Raw genomic sequence first — 21,344 nt, 5'->3', positions numbered from 1 at the left:
TATACTAGAAACAGTCCTTTCCCACATCCAACATTACTTGGACAACTTCATCTGGATAGCTGATCTGTAACTTCAAATAAAATGATCCACAAATGGATATCTTTAGCAAAATATGTGGAAGTATTAGTTGTAAGAGAAGCAATCATCAAGAGAAAAGAACGGCTCCAGGCCCTTCGTTAGAGTCCTGGGCATCATACACGTCAGCAATAAATCACATCAGTAGGTAATGGCCAGAGCCAGAGGAGTGTGTAATGCAAATTCATGGGCAGGCAAAAACGACACTGTGAGACAAGAGTGAATAGTATGTAAATTTTAGCCATGGGGAAACATGTTTTTCCTGCCCATCAATTTGCTGAATTGAACAGGAAAGAAAAGCAGCACCTCAGATTATCCTCAACTACTGTCATGACAGAGGCATCAGGACAGAAGCAAGTCTTAAATGGGCTTTAAATGTGAGATAGGAGAGCCATCACAGGGCTGGACAGGACATCCAGAATCACTCTGTCTAGCTTCTTGGTCCTAATGCAGGACTGGTTACACCGGGGTCAGCCATACCTGACAGATGTGTGCCTAATCAGTTCTTAAAGATATCCAGAGGTGGAGGGAAACACCCTCCGCTGGCAACTTATTATGGTGTTCGTTATCCTTACTGTAACTCTATTTTCCTAACAGCTAACTCAATTCTCTGCAGTTTAAGCCCATTATTTCTATATAATGCACCATGAAAAAATAAAACAAACCTTTTCCCTTCCTCTTTCAGGCAATCTTTATATCTGAAGACTAATATCAACTCTCCACAGTCTTCTTCAGACTACAGAACCAAAGTTTATTCTATCTTTCCTTTTTGACCAAATTTTCTAGCCCTCAAACCGTTCTCGCTACTCTCTGCTGAGACCTCATGGACTGGCCCGTATCCTACTCTTAGAATAATGCTCAAAATTGGACGTAATACTCCTGGTCCTTCTATGCAAGAAGAGCTTGTGTCTTGTAAGCTATGCTACCCATACACTCCAGAATTGCATTTGACTTAAGAACACCATGATACTGTTAACTAATGTTCATTTTATGACCATTTCAGATGGCCAGCTGTTTCTTACCCTGCATTTTTGCAGCTGGCTATTACTTAAGTGCATAGTTTAACACTCGTCCTTTTTGGACTGCCTTCCATAAACCAGCCTGCTACCATCATCTCACTCACTTTTCCAAATTAACTTCTGGATTTCACCACTAGTATCAGTCAGTGGCAACAACAGACAGGAGTACAGGTAAGATGACCAGTACTTCCAGGATTCATATGTCCTTTTTCTTCCCTATGATCTTGGAAAGATTGTTTGCTGTGACCCCTTAAGTCACTCATACCTCTGTTTTCTTGCCAGCTAAACAGGTTCAAGTACAAATTGTTGCGCTCCTGTGAACTGTGAGGTGCAATTTAAAAAACCTTGTTTGAGATTCTCATATGGAAGGTAATACAGAAATAAAACAGATTATTCTTAATAGATAATTAAACTATGGGTGCTGTACCAACCAGACAATGAATTATGGCAGCTGGGGAGCAGTGCCCATTTATCTCTATGACCTCTCCCCCTTCCCCAAGATGCACAGATAACTTTGTAAAATACATTAAGCTCTTTCACTGAAAGGTGTGGGTATTGTGTACCAGAAACCTTTTCAGATATGTTACATATATATACCCCCAGTATGAGAGGATGGGAACCTGTCCTTCAGCTAGCCTCCTTTATACACAGCAAGACTTCCCCCCCTGAACTACCCAAATTCCTACAGCCCCTTTTGGTGCTTTGGAAAGCATCCCAGCTTTCAAAAGGCATCGGGCAGACAGAAACCTGAAACTTGGGAGCTCCCATGCAGGTGGCAGATAGGTGGCTCACAGTTCCAGAGAAGATAATTTATTCTGACATTCTCATTAGTAGATCGCATTAATAAGATTCACTCTCTAAGCCATTAGCATCATTGTGACATAGTAGGCACTCAGCATATGTAAATACGTGTGTTTGGGTGCACCTGTTTACCTGTTGTTAATTAAGTGGCCAGTAAAATGAATCTTCCATCTGGCAACAATGTGCCAACATCATTGCCTCAAACTGTAATTAGTGATTTAGGATCTGCAGACTATCATTGCAATAACCGTCAGGGAATCTATTTTCCTTAGCAGTAAATTGCCCTTTTTGTTCGTGCACTGTACAAACCAGCTCTCATTGGTTAAAAGAACCACTTCTAAAGAAGCTGCCATCAATTATGTATCATATTTATTGTTTATGTATCAGTGTGAATCTTCTTCTGAACATTATCATAAAAAGCATTTGCTGACCTGATTGCCAGACAGCAAGTCCTAAACAACAATAACTCGAGGGCCTAGAAAGCATTTGTCTAAGTTCAGAGTTACAGAGATAGCTGAACTGGCAAAATGGCTTACAAGAAGGTAATTAACTACAGGTCTTCCATTTGTCAGGAGTCTTTGGTTTGACCCCTGCTTCAAAAACTTGCAATTTAGAACTTCAGAGAAAAAGTTGCTTTGTCCAAAACTGATGTGAAGTGCAGAAAGTAAATGTCTCTCTTCTTTCTAAAACACAGATAGTAGAATCCAGTTCAGCACTATTAAACCTCATTACATTTCCAGAACATGTTTTTTCATGAACATTTTATTAGAAGCATAACCTATCAGTGAACAAATGGATGTAGAAACTTCAGAGATTTAGGAGGTGAGGCTAAGAGACTTAGGAAGTGAAGTTTATTTGCAACTACAGCTCCATATAAGCTATTAGCCAGTTCTGGTCTGAGACAGCCCCATGTCCAAGAAAACATATACTGAATATGTTTGCAAGAGGTGGGAATAGGAACAGACTGTAAAAGCCACTGCTCTGTTTCAGAGAGGGAGGATATGCACATGAAGTAATTACTATTTATCTAATATGCAATTCTCCCAACAGAACATCATCTCAACTAGATTTCTGGTCTGCAGTGCTAAGGGGTATCAGCTCCGTGGCAAGATGGGGGTGGGAAATTCCCTTGAAGATGATCTTAATTTGCCTTATTACGTACAAGCCCAAATAGGTTAAGGACAGATCTGAACAGATGATCTATATTGCTGTAATTAAATCTGGATTCACATGTTGCCATTTGATCCTATTTCCAATTTAAAAATATATAAAAGGTGCTTTGCTTTTTTTTTTTATTTTAAAAGTATGAACAGATGCAACGTTTTGGATAAAAGCACCGAGGCACTGACACCAGCTGTGTACAGTGCATTGCTCAGCAGTCACTCAGAGACAAGGACTCTGATGAAGGTTTACTCTCTCCTATGTCTGAGTTGTGACTAATCAGCACTGTCTAAGATGAGCTGTGAAATATAATGAGCTATTTTACCTGGCTTGTTTAAGAACCTTTTAAAATATATTTCTCTATGTGGTCCTTCCTTAACCAAATATAGGGGTAACTTTCAATATTATCATACAGAATTCCCAATGCTTATAAATCAAACTAACAAGAAAATTTCATTATGGCTTTTTAACCTAGTGATTTAGCATTGGCAGGAACAGGTAAATCCCATACATCATACCGAGAAGTCCTGTTTACATTGACAGCTGGGGCTGGTCCAAGTTCTTTTGACAGCATTCACTCAGTTTTGCAAGATGCCACCCTGAGCCAGAGGCCTGATGGTCACACTCCACATCTCCTCTGGGATCAGAAAGCTGTGTGGTTTTTATTTACTTGCTTCAATTAAATTGACTTGTATAATATCTAGCTCTGGACATAACACCAATATTCTTTTGTTAAAGGCTTCTTGAAACGTCCATGGATAATAGCCATAGCTCCTTTTCCATTTATGCGCTATGACACTTGGCTTTTGTTAACTCTTGTGACATGACATGTGAACCACTGGTCTCCGATTTTGACAGAACCAAGGACTGGGGAAATGGTCTGCTTAGTGACATGTAAGAGTGTAAGCAACTTAGCTTTGTGGTTACAAAACTAGAAGATTAGGATCATTCTAAATAACTCCTTCAATGTCTCAAATTCTTTATTCAGACTGGCCTTTTCTGCCCGTCAGACTTTCTTACAGGAACCCCAAATTTAGTTATTTAGACAGCCAGGTTAAGCACAAATTTCCCTCCACAGTACACAACTTGAAGATGTCTTTGTATCTCTTCCTTGACAGCTGGGATAGTCAGACAAATAGCTTTAGCTGAACAATCACTTCCCAGCACCTCTCTTAATTATTCTCAAGATGTGTTATTCCTGTTATACGGACTTGCAGAGTTGCTTAACTTTCTTCTAGCAGAACCAACTCTTTTCAGGACTGTAAAGAGCAGCTAGTCACATTTTACCAGCATTTTTCCCTTGATCCAAATGCCTTTTACACAGACTGAATCTTCACCGTCAAATGCATTCACTTGCCCGGTGCAGAGCCCTTGGTGCCACACACAATTCAACCTCGAGTCTGGAGAAGCAACCTCCCACCAAACAGCAGTGGTACATGCAGAAACAGAGTGTTTTTCTAAACAGCATCCCCTAGAACTGTGTTGATACATCAAGGAAAGAAAAGTAGCTATCATGCTCTTTCCAAACATGTCTCTCTTGTATCTCTCACTGACCCTTGCAAAAATCTGCAAATTCTTCTCTACGCATCTAAGTGCCCTTCAGTGGATGTTGATCCCTGATCAGCTCTGTGGCTTGATGGGGCTTCTAACTCAACAAGCATTACTTCCCCTCCCTGGCACTACTTCAATTTGTATCTTTCCAAATTGCAGTTGAACTACCTCTCTAGCTGCAGAATTAACACTGTAAGCTCTCAGGCTTGTCCATGATTTTGGCATCACATTAGCCCATGCACCAGTGTCCCGCTTAAGCCTTACGAACATTCCAGTTGCTTTTGGACTGCTAACCCACACACCTTTAGCTGTGATACTACCTACTGATAGTCTACTGAACCTCTCTGAGCTAATCTCATCTTTTTCTCACACTATGCATGCGCTCCCCAAGTGGCATATTTCACTAAGTTATCACCATCTTTTTTTAAACATGGCACTACTTTGTTCACAATGGTATGTACATCTCCCTGTGGTGGTGGTTGTGAGGCCAACTAGGAAGGACATTCTGCCCAAACTGCACTTCTCTGTGATATGATTTACATTTCACAGTACCACAGCTCTGCTTCCTCCACCCTCCTTAAACTTCAGCAAGGGCTAATTCTGTGCCTTGCAGTTGTCTTTCCCAAGCATTTTGCCTCAGTTATTAGTTATGATTTAGTGTCTTAAGATGGGCTCAGTTAATACCCCAAACTGACAAGACTGAGTCTTCAACCTTACATCATCAGCCTTCCATATTTTCTCAATGTAGAAAAGTGAACAAACTTGTTCCTTTTCAAAGGGGAGTCTTCAAATCCCTGTAATATAGTGTCAGTTGTCCTTCTCCAGTTAAATTAACTAATAGCTACTAACACATTAAATGCTCCAAACCCACTTTATAAGAAGTCTGTCTCTATCTTACGGTAATCCTCTTTGCTTGCACCCCACTGCTTGTAGAGAGAGGATGAATGCTATTTAAGCTGTCTTAAATGTGTCTTCCACATTTTTGGGGAGGAACCACTGTGTTGGTTATTTCAATCACTAGTTTGCTGGGTTTCTTTTTTGCTTGTACCATGTTGTGCTCAGCATTGCTTGAATTCAGAAAGTGAGAGAAGTACTTGTGAAATTTCAGCCTCCAAGTTCAGACTGCTCGGCACTGTACAGCAACGTGCCTTTTTAAAGTAACAGTTCACTTGAATAAGTTTTTCAGAGCCTCCTGAAGGTACAGCTTTTTGAATTGTTTCCTACAAAAGGTGCTAAAATGCACAGCTGGCCTAACCTAAAGCATCTTTTATCTGAGTTCTGTTCCTTTCTTGACAAGCAATTGCTTTCTTGCCAAGTTGGGGCAGTGATTTTAGCACATACAATTAAAATGGCTTGACTGTTTTTCCAAAATAATTTTTATCCTCAGTGTATAGCAAGAGAAGGATTCTGTGATATGTAAAACTCAGGTCATAACCATATCAAAAGTATTTACTAGTTATGATACTCTTAAGCTCTCCCCTTCTTGCATAAAAATAAGTACAACCCTTAAAACACCTTCTTCATGGCTACAAAGTCTCCCAAGTGAAGGACTGTAATACTTTCATGATATTGCTGCAAGTAGAATGATACAACCAGAGTGGCTAGACAAATGATTGGAGATTTAACATTTGTGAAATGTATCTTGAAGCTTGTCAGTTAAAATATTAGTGCACTTTTACTTTAATCCATTCAAGTAAAATACTCTAAGCTTTTGAACACCCACAAATAAAATGACAGACTTTACTGACATTTCACCTGTGTGGGTAAATGACCGATTAAAGCAAGGGCAGCAGAACTGAGGTAGCTCTGGCTCACAATGCAAAAACTCTCTCTCCTTCTTCACGCGTTCATCTTTAGCCTGTTTTTTGACAAAGCAAGATTTGTACAGCTCTGATGTGCTTCTGTCTGTCTTGCTATCTATCCCCCAGCCACTTTTGAACCCACCAAATAATTTCCATGAATGGTGGCAGATAGTCAAAGATGCATCAAGCATGCTAGATTTCAACATGAAGAGAGACCAGACAGCAGGTAGATGCCAGTGACCTTACTCCACCCTCATGAAAAAGTTTTGGGGGATGAGTTCACCTCTACACAGATACCAAGAAATCCCTGCAAGAGAACAAGTTCAGATGCATATGTCCATAATGAAGAAAGTTTCATTCTATCTAACTGGTGACAGAATTCTTGTTTCTTGGTAGAGCCAGTTTTATTGCTATAATCATCCTCTCTGTACATATGATACTTTCTGTACCATACTCATCACCCTTCAAGATTTCTTTTGTTCTCTATAGTACTGATCAGCTCACAGTCTATTTACCACGGAATTACACCTATCTCTGTCTTTGTTTAAGACCTGTACCTGAAAATAGTCAATCAAAACAGAACACTGAGAAAAACAGATATCCTTATCACAAGAGGCAATAACGTTATTACAGGAAATAGCTTATCAATAGCATAAAGGGTCTTTGAATTTAACTAGTATGTAGTGTAGCAGCCCTATTAGAATTAGTCCTAATAATAACTCATTATAATAGCAAACTAAATTTTAAATTACTTTTCTAAAGACTGCTACAGTAATTCATACAAAAAGATTGTGAAACAAAGCAGTACAAACTGTACAAGTAATTCCATTAACTTTGACTGGCAAGATTCATGTAGAACTGAAAAATCTTACAGCTTCAGAGATCATGCTGCAGTGGCAAACCAAGAGCTTCCTGGGGATAACTGAGGTATTTAAATGGTTAGATAAGTTAGGGAAAGTGCTGCATTGATGATTTGCTTGTGCTCTAAGTCCACCGTGGTAGAAAATGACATTCATATCTAGTAAAGTACATTATTCATCCCACTAATGAATTGAGCAACTTCATTTGGAGAAGATCAAAGGCCAAGTATTTAAAGGTATTTAGATACCTAAGGAGGCATACAGACATCTAATGAGATTTAGGAATTCAAATACCTTGAAAAAACTGGTCCTATGTCTTTTGCACTACAGAAGCAGTCAACAGTCTATTAAACAAATATTCTCGTACAGACTACTTCAATTTAATTAATTCAGGTGCACTCATGGCTCTTTTAGCCTTTCTACAATTCAAGAGCAAGGGGATTTACAATGGCTGAAACTGAACTAATAATCAGTCAGCATTTTCAAGTGCATATCTGCTAATGGCATATATTATTAAAAGCATGCAAGAAACAATAATACGCATTACTGAGAGGAAGATTTTCAATATAATTTGTATATAAATGCATGTATGGGAAATATTAAATCTCTCAATAATTAATACTTGAACAGGTTTTTGGCAGGAAAAGATTTACACCTCTGCAGTTTTCTTTACTTGTGCTACTAGTTGAGCAAGTAAGGGAGTTGTGTATTGTAACAATATTTTAAGACTTCTGTAAATTAAAAGAAACCAAACAAGGAATGGAATCACAAATTTGAAAATGACAAAGATCACCTGGGGTAAGGAATGAAAGAAAAGCCACAAAGGCTGTTCCCATAATGCAGAGCTGGGATGGTTCACAGCATTTAAGAAGTAACAACTTTACTGGTTCCTATAATTTAATGATGTGGCAGGCACAGCTAAGCAGTAATCAAGAATGTCTTGGCAATGTAAGTTTGTTTAGTTCTCATCAGAAAATGATTATTCATTGAAATAATTTTTATGAATTCTTAAAGATCAGGCTGAGACTTCTGGGTGAAACTTCAGAGGAAAGGAGTGTTCGTAAGCCACCCTCCTGATACTTAATTCCTGTGTGGTTAAGAAGTTAACTTTGGCTATTAGAAAGTTTGAGCCCTTACTGTACTAAGTGATGCAATTTCAATGCTTTATAAAGTTTATGGAATATAAAACTGAACAATTCCAATAAGAGAGCTTTAGAGAGGCTCAGAACACATGAAGCCACTAAAACATAAGCAGAAAAGGACTTAGGTTTGGGGTTTTGTTATCCCAGCTGAATACCATGAAAATTAGGCTGTCAAATTTCAGACAGTGTTTGTCCATCTACAATTTTTTTTCCCCATTGTTTTCTGATGAACAAAAACCCCCAACCCACTAGATAAAAACATAATAAATCTACCTCCTGCCCCTTGAAACAAACAATCATAGTTTTTGTAAGCAACTAAAAAGCAACAGAAATACAAAACCTTCAGTGATTAGATGGGGATTCAGCTGGAAGTGATTACTCTGGGTGAGTGGAGTGCCTGAACACTTTTCTTAGGGATGGGGAAAGGGAAAAACAAAGGGGAAACGGAAGGGGAAGAATTTACTCTCCTTAGTTACAGACAACATCTGTAAAACCTCAACCAAGGATGAACTGACTCATAGCACCTAAACACCTATATGAAAGCAAGAGGTCATCTTTATACAGCGGTGCCCCAAAATGGCAGTTAAAATGCTACTGCTTGTGATTTCACTACTTGTCACTACAAAGATACATAGGTGCATCTGCTTGCCAGTGCCTATGCAAACAGCAGCAACTATTTAGAGTGAATTGAAGACCTAGAAGACTGGTGGGCAGATGCTATTACTCCCTTCCTCCCAAAGCAAGACCAGCTATGGCTAAGTCATCCCTGCTTTGTTTACTTCTGGTTTGCCAGTTCAGACTTTCTTTTGCCACTTGAAGGCTACGACAAGTATTTGTAAATGTTTCCACATGACACAGGAGTGAGGGTTCATTACACCTCCGTTTTTCTCTGGTCTTGCCAGAGGTAGGCAAACTCTAGGGACAGGAAGCCATTGCTATTGTGAAGGTGGCAAAGCATGGGACAAAGCCCAGAGAGGCTGTGACACCTCCATCCTTGGAGACATTCAAAATGGGACTGGACAAGCCCCTGAACAAGCTGCTTAGAGCAGCAGACTGAACTAGAGACTCCAGAGGTCCCTTCTGACTTAAATTACTTTATGATTTTAACAGGAACAGCACGCATTCCCAGATGTCTATGCTACCTCCTTGCATGGGATTTCAAGTAAATTGCACTAAACTTTCCCTCCAATTTCAGCTCTTCATTAGGAGCAACTGAAAACACACCCACTATTCTGTCACAGTTTAGTCTCCGCTTCCAGCCTCACACAGGTTTCTCAATCATATCTTCCTCAAAGTTATTTCATGTGGGATGAAATTATCCAGACCCAGCCTTGAGCTCAAGAATTAACAGATTTTTATCCAAACAAGCTGGTTGCATGCTCCAATTCTGATAAGAAATGTCCTCCAGGTAGGAATTCTGTGCACAGATACCTAAAATTAGGGTAAAAACTAGAAAAGTTAACTTTGCTAGAATTCATCTGCTCTTTCTATAGCTATATTCCTAAACCAAGCCAAAGGTAAAACCCTAACAACTTCTTTCACAAATGCGTCTGGATAAAGGATGTTTCATGCTCTGTTGTGTTCTAGAGGACAACACTGCTAAAAAAAAAAAAAAAAAGTGTCCCATAATTTCACAAATATGCTTCAGATTCAGAATAATATTTGTGAGGTTACAAGCACAACACAGTATAGTTTCCTTGCTTTAGTAGCTACTGTATGACTGTACAACTTAATTGTTAAAAAATGGTATTATTAGGTGTTAGTTTTATGCAGTTACTTAGAAATAAACTGTAAAATGAAAAATAACATATTTTAAAAATGCATAGTTTTTAATTATGCATCTTAAGCTACTGTTTAACAATGCCACTTTATTTAAGTAATACAGCATGGACAGCTTAATTCACTGGAGTATGGTACATTCTTTTGATGTAAAGTTCCTTAAGAAACTTCATTTTATAAACCACATGTAATTGCAGACCATATTTTAAGATGATGCTACTAACTGAGGAAAATCTGTTTGCACTTTCAACTTTAGTACCTTCTCTAATATTTTAGGGTTTTTTGATCTGACTATCATTCCAATTGTACAGAACGTATTTGTTAACATTCTGCAAATTGGCACGTTACCAGGACACTCTGAAGAAGCTGGGAAACCGGAATGTAGAAAGAGCCTTTCTGAGTGGAAGGAACAGACTTTTAGTACTTAAAAACACACCAAAAAATTCCTCCCCAAAACCTTGCACTAAGCCTTTTCCCACTCAAACTCTTCAAGAGATAATCTACTATTGGTTTATTTAAAAGGGCAACTTTTGAGCATGATGGACAAAACAAACCACTTTAAGGAAATATCTCTATTTCACACATTGGCATTTTCTTAATTACACTCAGCAGGTATCTATCCACAACAATTTGTTCTACTGTGTTTAAATACTGTGGCACATAAAACGCCTGTTGATGCATCTACTCTTCATATCCAGATATAACTGACTACATGCCAGGATGCTGCTAATCACAGTATTTACCAGTAGAGGCACAGAATCATAGAATCATAGAATGGTTTGGGTTGGAAGGGACCTTAAAGATCATCTAGTTCCAACCCCCCTGCCATGGGCAGGGACACCTTCCACTAGACCAGGTTGCTCAAAGCCCCATCCAACCTGGCCTTGAACACTTCCAGAGATGGGGCATCCACAACCTCTCTGGGCAACTTTTTCCAGCGTTTCACCACCCTCACCGTAAAGAACTTCTTCCTTACATCTAATCTAAATCTACCCTCCTTCAGTTTAAAGCCATTGCCCCTTGTCCTATCACTACATGCCCTTGTAAAAAGTCCCTCTCTGGCTTTCTTTTAAGCCCCCTTTAGGTACTGGAAGGCCACTATAAGGTCTCCCTGGAGCCTTCTCTTCTCCAGGCTGAACAACCCCAACTCTCTCAGCCTGTCTTCATAGGAGAGGTGCTCCAGCCCCCTGATCATCTTCATGGCCCTCCTCTGGACTCATTTGAGCAGGTCCATATCTTCCTTATGTTGGGGGCCCGAGAGCTGAATGCAGTACTGCAGGTAGGGTCTCAATGAGAGCGGAGCAGAGGGGCAGAATCCCCTCCCTTGACCTGCTGGCCACACTTCTTTTGGTGCAGCCCAGGATACAGTTGGCTTTCTGGGTTGCCAGTGCACATTGTCGGCTCATGTCCAGCTTTTCATCCACCAGTACCCCCAAGCCCTTCTCCGCAGGGCTGCTCTCAATCCCTTCATCCCCTAGCCTGTATTTGTGCTTGGGATTGCCCTGACCCATGTGCAGGACCTCACACTTGGCCTTGTTGAACTTCATGAGGTTCACGTGGGCCCACCTCTCAAGCCTGTCAAGGTCCCTCTGGATGGCATCCCTTCCCTCCAGCGTGGTGACCGCAGCACACAGTTTGTTGTTATCGGCAAACTTGCTGAGGGTGCACTCAATCCCACTGTCCACATTGCCAACAAAGATGTTAAACAGTGCCAGTCCCAACACCGACGACCCCTGACAACACCACTCATCACTGCTCTCCATTCGGACATCGAGCCATTGACTGCAAGACTTTGAGTGTGACCATCCAGCCAATTCCTGATCCACCAAGTGGTCCATCCATCAAATCCATGTCTCTCCAATTTAGAGACAAGGATGTCATGTGGTACAGCATCAAACACTTTGCACAAGTCCAGGTAGATGACATCCATTGCTCTTCCCTTATCCACCAACGCTGTAACCCTGTTGTAGAAGGCCACCAGATTTGTCAGGCACAATTTGCCCTTAGTGAAGCCATGTTGGCTGTCACCAATCATTATCTTATTTTCCATATGCCCTAGCATAGTTTCCAGGAGGATCCACTCCATGATCTTGCCAGGCACAGAGGTAAGACTGATTGGCCTGTAGTTCCCCGGGTCTTCCTTTTTTCCCTTTTTAAAAATAGGACACTGTAGTGTGCTACCAGTCAGCAATATAGGAATTCACTGCAGACCAGGCTCTGACAACCTCTAGATATCAATCCTGTGGGTAGGACTCATCAGCCTTAAATTCAGTCATCTTAAAAGTTAGGTATCTACTCTAAGCCAGCTGTCTAGACTCTCTTGATAAGTGATGGAGAAAGACAGGTATCTCCTGAAGACAATTTATCCTAATCTATGGTGGGTGTCTCAGGTGGAATGAATCAACTGCTGGAACGGTCTGATTCTCTCCACTGAACTAAAGATGGAAATCAGAAGAGTAACTTAGTCTAGACACCTAACTTTTGGATGACAGAGTCAGGGAAATGAATCCAACCCTATGTCTCTATTTGCCACATCACCAGGCACTACCCTATGTGAATAAAGTGTATTTGTAAATGTTTCTTGGACTTGGAACTTGCTTTAAATCCCATATAACATTAGGAACAATAACTTTCTCCCAAATCAGTCTATTTCTCAACACTGGTGTAATGAGCCTGGGCTCTTACTGTACAAGGCCAATGACTGACACTCAGTTTCCTATAGCACTGCCTGACTTGAAGCTATACTACAACAGTAAATCAAACCAGCAGAAGTTCTTAATTATCCTGTTCAAAGCACCGATTAAGAATTTTGTCATGAATGACAAATCTCACCCATCAGTCACTTAACAAAGCGATACATTTCATACACATACAAAAGATGAGCAATGAGGGGGAAAAACGGCAGTGATACCTACTTGTCCAAGAGTGCACTCCATGCCACCAAGAAAATCTGCTTCCTTCAGCCCATTGTGATTGCTACTAATGTCATGGACTTCAAACCGCAACCGCTGCACCTCTTCAAAATAGAAGTCCACCGTGAACAGCTTCGAGAAGATGGGATTTATACAGGTTCGAATCACTTCTGTCCTGTCAACCTGCCAAATGCAAAAGAGGTCATATGAGTGGTTTCTCTTTCTACCAGTGATGGACTACAATGAGCTCCTGAAATACAGTCTTCTCATTTGTCAGGACTGACAGCTGTGACTGTGGCCACAGACACTACCATTTCTATGGGCAGCAGCAGCTGCTGTTTCTGCGCAGGGCTGGCCACATGCAGAAGATAAGGCCAACTTCCCTTGCCTCTCTCTTCCAGCAAGTCTTTGGCAGATATTGGTAGGAACACGGGGCACAGCCTACAGCTTCCTTCGCAGGGTAAGCAATCACTGCCTCTGTTGGGTATACTAGATCAGTCAGGTGGCAGAGTCAGGAGCTGTGCATAGGCAAAACAACTGTCTTGTGCTAGACTAATAACTGGGAAATTAACTATAGAGTAGCTACAGAATTTACACATCCAGCAGTACCCATCCATCACTACAAAACAGCAGCACAGTGATACAGTTTTATCAAACTAAATGGAAAAGCAAGCAAAAACCCCAGTAATTACTCATTTTGGACAACTTGCATGATTAAAGAGTGGAGAACTGGATCCACAGCAAACAACTTTTCTTAAAAAATATATCAATTTTTCCACCTCGCTAACTTTCAAGAATCTGATGGATTATACACTGCTTATCCCTACCTCTGAGCTTTACAATTGCTAAAGAAACACCATCAAATCTAAATTGCTATTTCTTCAAAAAAGTGCTTATAGAGTACTTTCTCGTTCTCTTAAAACGCAGTACTTGGGTTTCCTATTTTTGAAGTAGGCCTTTGCTACTTTTCATTATGATGCATTATTGGTGACACCATAAGAAATAAAGCAATTTCCTTTTTTCCCACTCTCTTTGTTCTGGCACAGAAAAAAACCTAATAATTCTGCAAGATTAAAGGAACTGATCCTAAAATGAAGTAGGACTTGGGCACATCAGTCACTAGACAGGAGGTGGCTCATGTGCCATGGAAAAGACAAATCAAATTGCTCAGAAGAAAAGTGATGAGATCCTTTGTCTGATTCCTGATCAGGAACATCTGTTGTGCAAAAAATGACAGCCACTTGCTTCGCTTTTCAGAGTTTATAATGCATTAGCCTTGCAAGTAGTTGTCAGCAAGGACAAAGAGTCAAGCCAATCAAAAGCGGGAGGGGGGGGGGGGAGATATGAAAAAAAGCAGTTCCTGGTAGCACAGATTTATTTTAGTGCTCATCAAAGGTGTCAGATTGACAGCTCTAACAGCTGAAATTCTTTAGCTAATCATCAAACAGATGCTACCAGTCATCAAACAGATGCAAACCAGTACTACCACTGCTGTCTTCTCACACAGCTGTATCAATGTGCTCTGAGTATGCCCAGAGGAGACCATCACAAAAGGAAAGCAGCCTTACTTACAAATTCAATTCTTAATCTCTTTGCTTAGACTAGCTAAAAATGATGGTTCTGATACAGTGATGCAAAGCATAATAAGAATAACATAAGTAAGAAAGGATACCAGCTACCTTCATTCAGGTGCTTAGCCTATCTCAAAAATTTTTTGGTCTCCACTTGCAATCAGTGTGACTTGAAATCACCATTACTGCTACAACATGAAATACTCCCAATGTCAGATGACCAGTCAGTTCAACAGGATGTCCCTGAGATCTCTTCTAAGTGGACAGGGATTCTATCCACTTGCAGAAGAGCAGTTATCTCATGAAATAGAGCATCAGCAGATTCAATAATTGAAACATTTAAATGACCAGTTTTAAATTTTTCTTCATAGCCACAGCAATCTCCTAAACTCATTTCTTGTATGTATATAAACTTAATTTAATGGCGTCATTTTAAATGCATCATTGGTACGGCAGATCTCCTCAGGCAGTAACTGAAGTTTCTCTGTTATTGTTTCTCCTCATCTCTACTTTGCTGCTGGAATGTGGGGAAATAGTTCTCCACTGTGAAATGCAGCAAGATTTACACCTGTGCTCAACACAGGTTAAATACGTGACTGTTCAAGGGAGTGAAGTGCCTGAAAATGGAGGCACAGGTCGATACACAGGGACATTAAGAATTTCAGTTTCACATAGCGATAAGACACTGTTTGCTTTTTTCCAGCCTGTGATTGACAGACACAGTACTGAAATATAGCCATTTCACTGAATTTCCCCAGTCTTCCCACATTACTGAGATGATATATCAAGCCAGCATGTCAGAGCATGGGACCACGTGAGAAAAATCTGTATCGAAAGAAGCAATGCCAACAGCTCCACAAGCAATACAAAATTCTTCATGCCTCTCTCAGCAGTCAGCAACATGCAATAGCATTAGCCCTATTAGTCTACCTTGTCTCCAGTCTGCTTTGTCAGCGTATTTCACAGTTACCCTACTCTTTGGCTAGAAAGTCTGGCAGGGTCCTCAGCATGAGAATCCCAGCTCCACTCCCTCGCTTTGATTACTGTGCAGCAGGGCTAAGAACTGATAACCAGCTGGAGTGACTCATGATGAAGCAGCAGTAGTGAACAGAACAGTTCGATAAATTCACTAACTCATGGAACGCTCTAGATTAAAAGATGCTATATAAACACAAGGTATAATCTCCATTTGACTTCTGCCACTTATTAGAGGCTGTTCTTTCTTGAGTCTTCCTGCTTTCATATTCAACTGTAAAGCCTTAACGCTCTCTTTAGAAATGCTGGATGAGCGTGAAACCTTAAAGAAAACTGGTGAGAATACTATTGCTAGGTGCAGTTTCATGCTGATAATCATCTAGGAGGTCATGAACTACAGTGCTGCAGACACTTTAAAAAAAAAGGCTGACTTGTTTTTGACCACGACAACCTACCCCAATACCTGCAGGACCTGTTTCCTTTCAAGCAAAATCTGGTGTCATGTTCCGTGCTAACCCGAAACAGAGGTCCATAGCAGTCTGACAAGATGTTGACCTCATGCCACATGTCCTTAATCCCACTGTCACCCAAAATCGATAACAGCACTTCCACTTGCGTGGATGATGAAGGCTCAAATGCTTCAAGAAAACACAGTTCAGCTTTGCCCAGCCTCATCAACCGAACATTCAGAAAGTTAGAACTTCTCAGCTTGAATGCTCTCCAAAACACAATGAAGAACACCAGCAACCACATTAAAACTCCATTACTTTCGCAGAAGAGAGCTTTTAAGTCTAACAACAGTATATTATAAGCAAGTGGAACTTACACTTTTGGTCTCGTTACAGAAAACACCAAACTCTTGGGCAACCTAATCCTGAAGGCAGGTAGATTTCTCAACAGGACATGGACAGAGGTCATGCCCACAGCTTTAGGATTTGCTGATGCCTGACATATGAGCCATCTGTTATTTCTGGACCTTGCTAGAACAAGGAGTTTCTCCAACTTATTAAAGCAGAACAAATTTTCAAAACAAACAATTGACAGCTACATGCACCTTTGGGCTGTACCAACAGTTAAAACTGACCTTAAAAAGAGCAGTGCTTCAGCTGACACCACGATCCAAACATCTGCTTAATGGTACAGCTTTACCTGTACTTTCCCTTCAAGGACAATTTATACAGAGAAAAGGACTTGCATCTTCACCTCCTGGGATGGACTCACGCTGCTTTCCTTCTTCATCACTTTAGGCCCGTGTCACTCCACAGAAGGTGGCACCCTGCTGAGCAGCCAGGATTACTTGGCAGGCCCATCTGGATGCAGCCACCCTGCGAGCTTTCCTTTGGGGAGCTACGAATGACATACAAACACCAAAGTAGAGCTCCACAGCGTAAAGCACCATCTCAACAGCAGGAATTAAAATATAGAAAAGAAAAGGACTTCTTGCTTTGGGCCTTCTGAACCCTCTCGTCAAACCCAGAGGAAGCTGGAAGCTGGGTTTGAAAGTTGTTTTCTCTCTGTACCGCTCACTGTGGATGGACAGTTAGCAGAATTGTTTGCCTGCTTTCCTGTTGACCCACCATCACTGCTGAAGAACTGCAAAACCTCCTTTGCAGTCAGATAGCATCAAATTAAAGGAAGCTCAAAAGACAGATAAACAAATAGTAAAATTCAGGCTTCTTATGCTGTTTGCGTCTTTTGTCTGTGAGCTACTGAAAAGCAGTCAGCTTTGCAGAACTGTGATAAACATGGTAATTTCAGTGAGGAAACAATTCCCCATCCTAGCTAACATTTCACTGACAAAGAAGTAATTCCATTGTTAAAGTACGGGCTGAGGATCTCCTCTCCATCTTCCACCACTAGTTGAAAAGTGAAGTTGAGGAAAAAGAACCAGCCTGAGGGGGATTTTTTTTAATTCTTCTAGCAAAATTAGATGAAATATAAACTATTGCATATGCAAGGATGAACAAGGATTCGGTAGAAGCTTACTGTCAGCTGGTATCTACGGCTTTCAAGTGATCATAAACCAAGCTTTCTTGGTATGCCTTTGAGTACCAGGGAAAAGGAGAATTTTCTACAGGACCTGAAGCTCTGCACCTCAAGGCTGTGCTTCAGCGTTTAGCACAGATCAGCTGTGTGGAGAACTCAGTGTCCCACACAGATAACTGGTACCTGTCTGCTCTCCCCTGTATTTCTAGCAAACACATAACTAGCACAAAAGCAACACATTTTCAGTGGTTGTTACTTGACAACTTTGAGGTGAAGACCAGCCAAAAGTCAAAGGGCCACAGAGAATTCACTGTCTTCTCACCAAAAGGACCATTCTTTGGGGGAAATTTTAATCAGGCTCATGAAATACCGTGGCAATGCTATAGTCAATAATGATACAGCTGTCTCATGAACTAAGGAAAATCTTTGGTCTACAGAACTATGGTCTGAAAATTTATACTGGTGCTGCATTTCCTTAAGTGTTTTTTAAAACTGCTTAAAAAGCCATGAACATACAAATTCCATTAAATAGAGAGCGGGTGCTGCTGTTCAGCCCAAAGCATGCTTTTTGTGGCTGTTACATTTTTAGCAAGTTCTTAGCCCAACAAATAAACCCACTGTTCCCGATACATTTTACAGGCCAACAAGGGAAAACCAACAGGCTGTATTTTCAGTAGAAATCATTATAAAATGCTGATTAAAGTGAGAAGAATCACATTTGTCAGCTGAGATGACAAAATGCACAGAGGTGAAGGGGTAGCATTATTTTTAGGTCATCTGAATTTTAACAAGACTGAAAATTTCCATGATACAGTACCTCACATGAAAATTTGATACCAAGCAGAAAGCAATTTACACTTTGCTTGGTGGCTCCTGAGAAAGTTATTAATAATTTCTTTTTATTATTAACAGTGCTTTCACACCATCACATCTCTATCCCACAAATGAAAAGTCATTGCAAAGGTGACCATAATTTATAGCCCTTGTTTTCAGTTTAACTGATGTCTGAAAACAGTGAAAAGAAACCAATAGGTCTTCAACTCTTTTTAGGCTGCAGAGCTCAAAGCTAAGCATAATCTTGTCAATGTCAGCAAAAACCTTTTGGCCACAGGTTCACTGGAAGAGAAGCATTTAACATGAATGGTCTGGAAATTATCTGCAAGTAGTTTCTTTTATTTATTTGATATAAACATTAGACAGCTTGTAAACCTCCAAGTCACAACCATGAAGACCTGCTTTCAAGCACTGGAAAAACTAATACATAGAAACAGCCCAGGCCTCAAGGGGCTCCAGTCTAAACAATTGGAATTACAGTAAAACAAGCATTACTATTTCTTAGTTAGAAAGATCTTCATTAAGAAAGCCCACTTCTCTGTTCAGGGCCACTGACTGTCCTCTGCTTAATTCCTTTTAATTTTTCTGTTATTTTTTTTTTTTTTATAATATATACTATGCATAAATCCTTTGAGAAGTTCCTGGATGGAGTTTGCCTTATACGCTCATAGCTTTTACAAGAATAGAGAAATATGACTGTGGATAGCTATTTGCATATAGTTTATCTCATCCACTTAGAAACACAATGCTATATAGTTACAATAGCCACTGCACAGACAAGCACTCAGTATTTGCACTCGAGGACCTATACTGTTCCTTGGCAGACTCGCAGCCAGGACAGATTTCAGAGTCTCATCTGAGCAACCCAAGCTCTCAAACTTAGAAAACCTGCAAAAAACTGTGGGTGCAATACAGTGCTAACTACTTATGGCAAATCGTGGTAATGTCATTCAGGAGCTGAACAGGGAGCTCATTTCAGCTGGGATAGGAAAGAGTGATGCTCAATCCCTACTATGAAGAAAGCACGTCCTAAACTGATTGGGAACCCTTGTGCCAAGGGAATCCCCAGGTTTCTGAAACAAAAGAGATCTCTGGGGAAGCTACAAGACTCCCCTTCAGCTTTAGGACCATGTGCAGCTGTCATCATCGACCTCCTTGGTAAGTCTAGGCTTTCTAGGTTGCATAAAGATACTGGAAAGACAAAGGTATCCCTCCCACTCACTGTCATTTAGGAAAGCTCAGATATGAGAGAAAAAAAGCAAGTGGTCAACTAATGCATTAATGCATAGTCACACTGTCCCTGAATGCACTAGATACCTGCTTTTAGTTTAGTCTCCTCTGGAAAGAAATACTTTCATTTCATTCAAATAGTTCTGGGAATTACGGGACACCAAGTCTTCTCAGCCTAATGCCATGGAACCCAAATCTTTCGGGCTTGAGTGATAATTTTTAGTCACTGTATGGACTGCAATGAAAGCAAACAGATTAAAACTGTTACTTTGTTGGGAGAATTTCATGTAACCCCCTTGGATCTCTAATTACTTTCCTGATGACATTGCTGATGGGACTCCACCTGCATTTGTCAGTGCTGGGAGACCTGTTCTGCCATGATTCTGTGACAGTTTTAGTTGGATGACATTGACACAATCTGGGTAGATTCTGACCCACTACTTCCTACCAACAATATTTTAAACACCCCCCCCAATAAAAACATTAAAAGCATGTAAAATATTAAAAATACCATATAAAAATATGAAATATTATCATGTTAGTATTAATGTCAATTAATTTATATTGAGATATTCATGTAAAATATTAAAATATTAAATTGCACTTAAAATGTTTTTTACATTTTTTTTTACAAAGGACTAAAACGCTAATTTGGCCTAGCGGTAAATTGCAGAGCATCTAATGTATACACAGCCAGTAAAAAACTACACCTAGCACATGTGGTTGTATCACAGGGGATGTTGTGTCCCTATAAGTACAGAGATGATCAGGCATTTTCCAGGGAAAGAGTGTGTCACTGGAACATGAATGTAGGTTAAACAAGAAGTTTGGAGGCTCTGTCAGCCACAGAGGTTTGATGAAACTTTTGCCTGGAAAGGTTTGAAAATAACCCAGCTGCTGCTCTTCCTGGACATCAGAGGTTCAGACAAAGGTTTCTGCTCTGTCTGATTCAGACCAGAAATGCTAACTTTGGTCCCTCACACTACCGGGGACCATCTTAGCCACCAGGCTACTGGCTATTTCACATGGCTCCCTCTGCATTCTGTTTTCTATAAATTATAGAATACTCACTGTCCCAGAGAAGCAGACTGCAACCATGTCCCACCACATGACTTCACCTTTCCTGACCCTAAGAAATGCCTTAAAATGACACATACAGTCTTCAGTTTGCTTGACACATGAATGCAGTGCCACAGTGCTGGTAGTGGGGAAATGCTGGCTGACCCCCAACACCAGCGCCGGTCCCACCACGCGGTGAGTAAGGTCAGGAATGGTCACAGCAGTGCCTCTGGGTCATGCTGTAGTCATATGTTTGAGTTACGGCCTAACTGATGATACTGCTCAATTTAGGGTTAAACACGATGCATTGTCCTTTAGGGATGACCGTTACTCAATAGTTTCACTATGTAGGCCTGGTTACTTTGTATAAACGATGCAGGCTTTGCCAGCCAGCAAACCCTTGAAGAAGGAACTGAAGACTGATAAAAAGGAAACAACCTGCCCCAGAAGGCACCGGATGATTGCCAAAGCAGCATGAACTAGGGGAAAAGTAAAGGTGGCAGGGGAGATCGCGACCACTGACTCAATTCAAGACCTAAAAGACTTACACCCCCCCATCCTACCTCCTTGAGCATGCGCTGTAGAAA

The 21,344-nt window shown here is 40.6% G+C and overlaps 1 protein-coding gene across 4 annotated transcripts in view; it reads right to left on the bottom strand.

Annotated features, from left to right (window-relative positions):
• CPNE4 (copine 4) overlaps window positions 1-21,344 on the bottom strand; it is a 249,061-nt gene that overhangs the window by 108,232 nt on the left and 119,485 nt on the right. For all 4 annotated transcript variants that reach the window (XM_052795212.1, XM_052795187.1, XM_052795197.1 and 1 more), the window contains one exon: window positions 13,106-13,285. In XM_052795212.1, coding sequence (XP_052651172.1) covers window positions 13,106-13,285 — 180 coding nt within the window. The remainder of the gene's footprint in view (window positions 1-13,105; window positions 13,286-21,344) is intronic.

This window comes from Harpia harpyja, chromosome 1 (genome assembly GCF_026419915.1).
Source record: "Harpia harpyja isolate bHarHar1 chromosome 1, bHarHar1 primary haplotype, whole genome shotgun sequence".
Lineage (NCBI taxonomy): Eukaryota > Metazoa > Chordata > Aves > Accipitriformes > Accipitridae > Harpia > Harpia harpyja.
The sequence above is the reverse complement of the archived record's forward strand: the minus strand, read 5'-3'. Positions and strand labels throughout refer to the sequence as shown.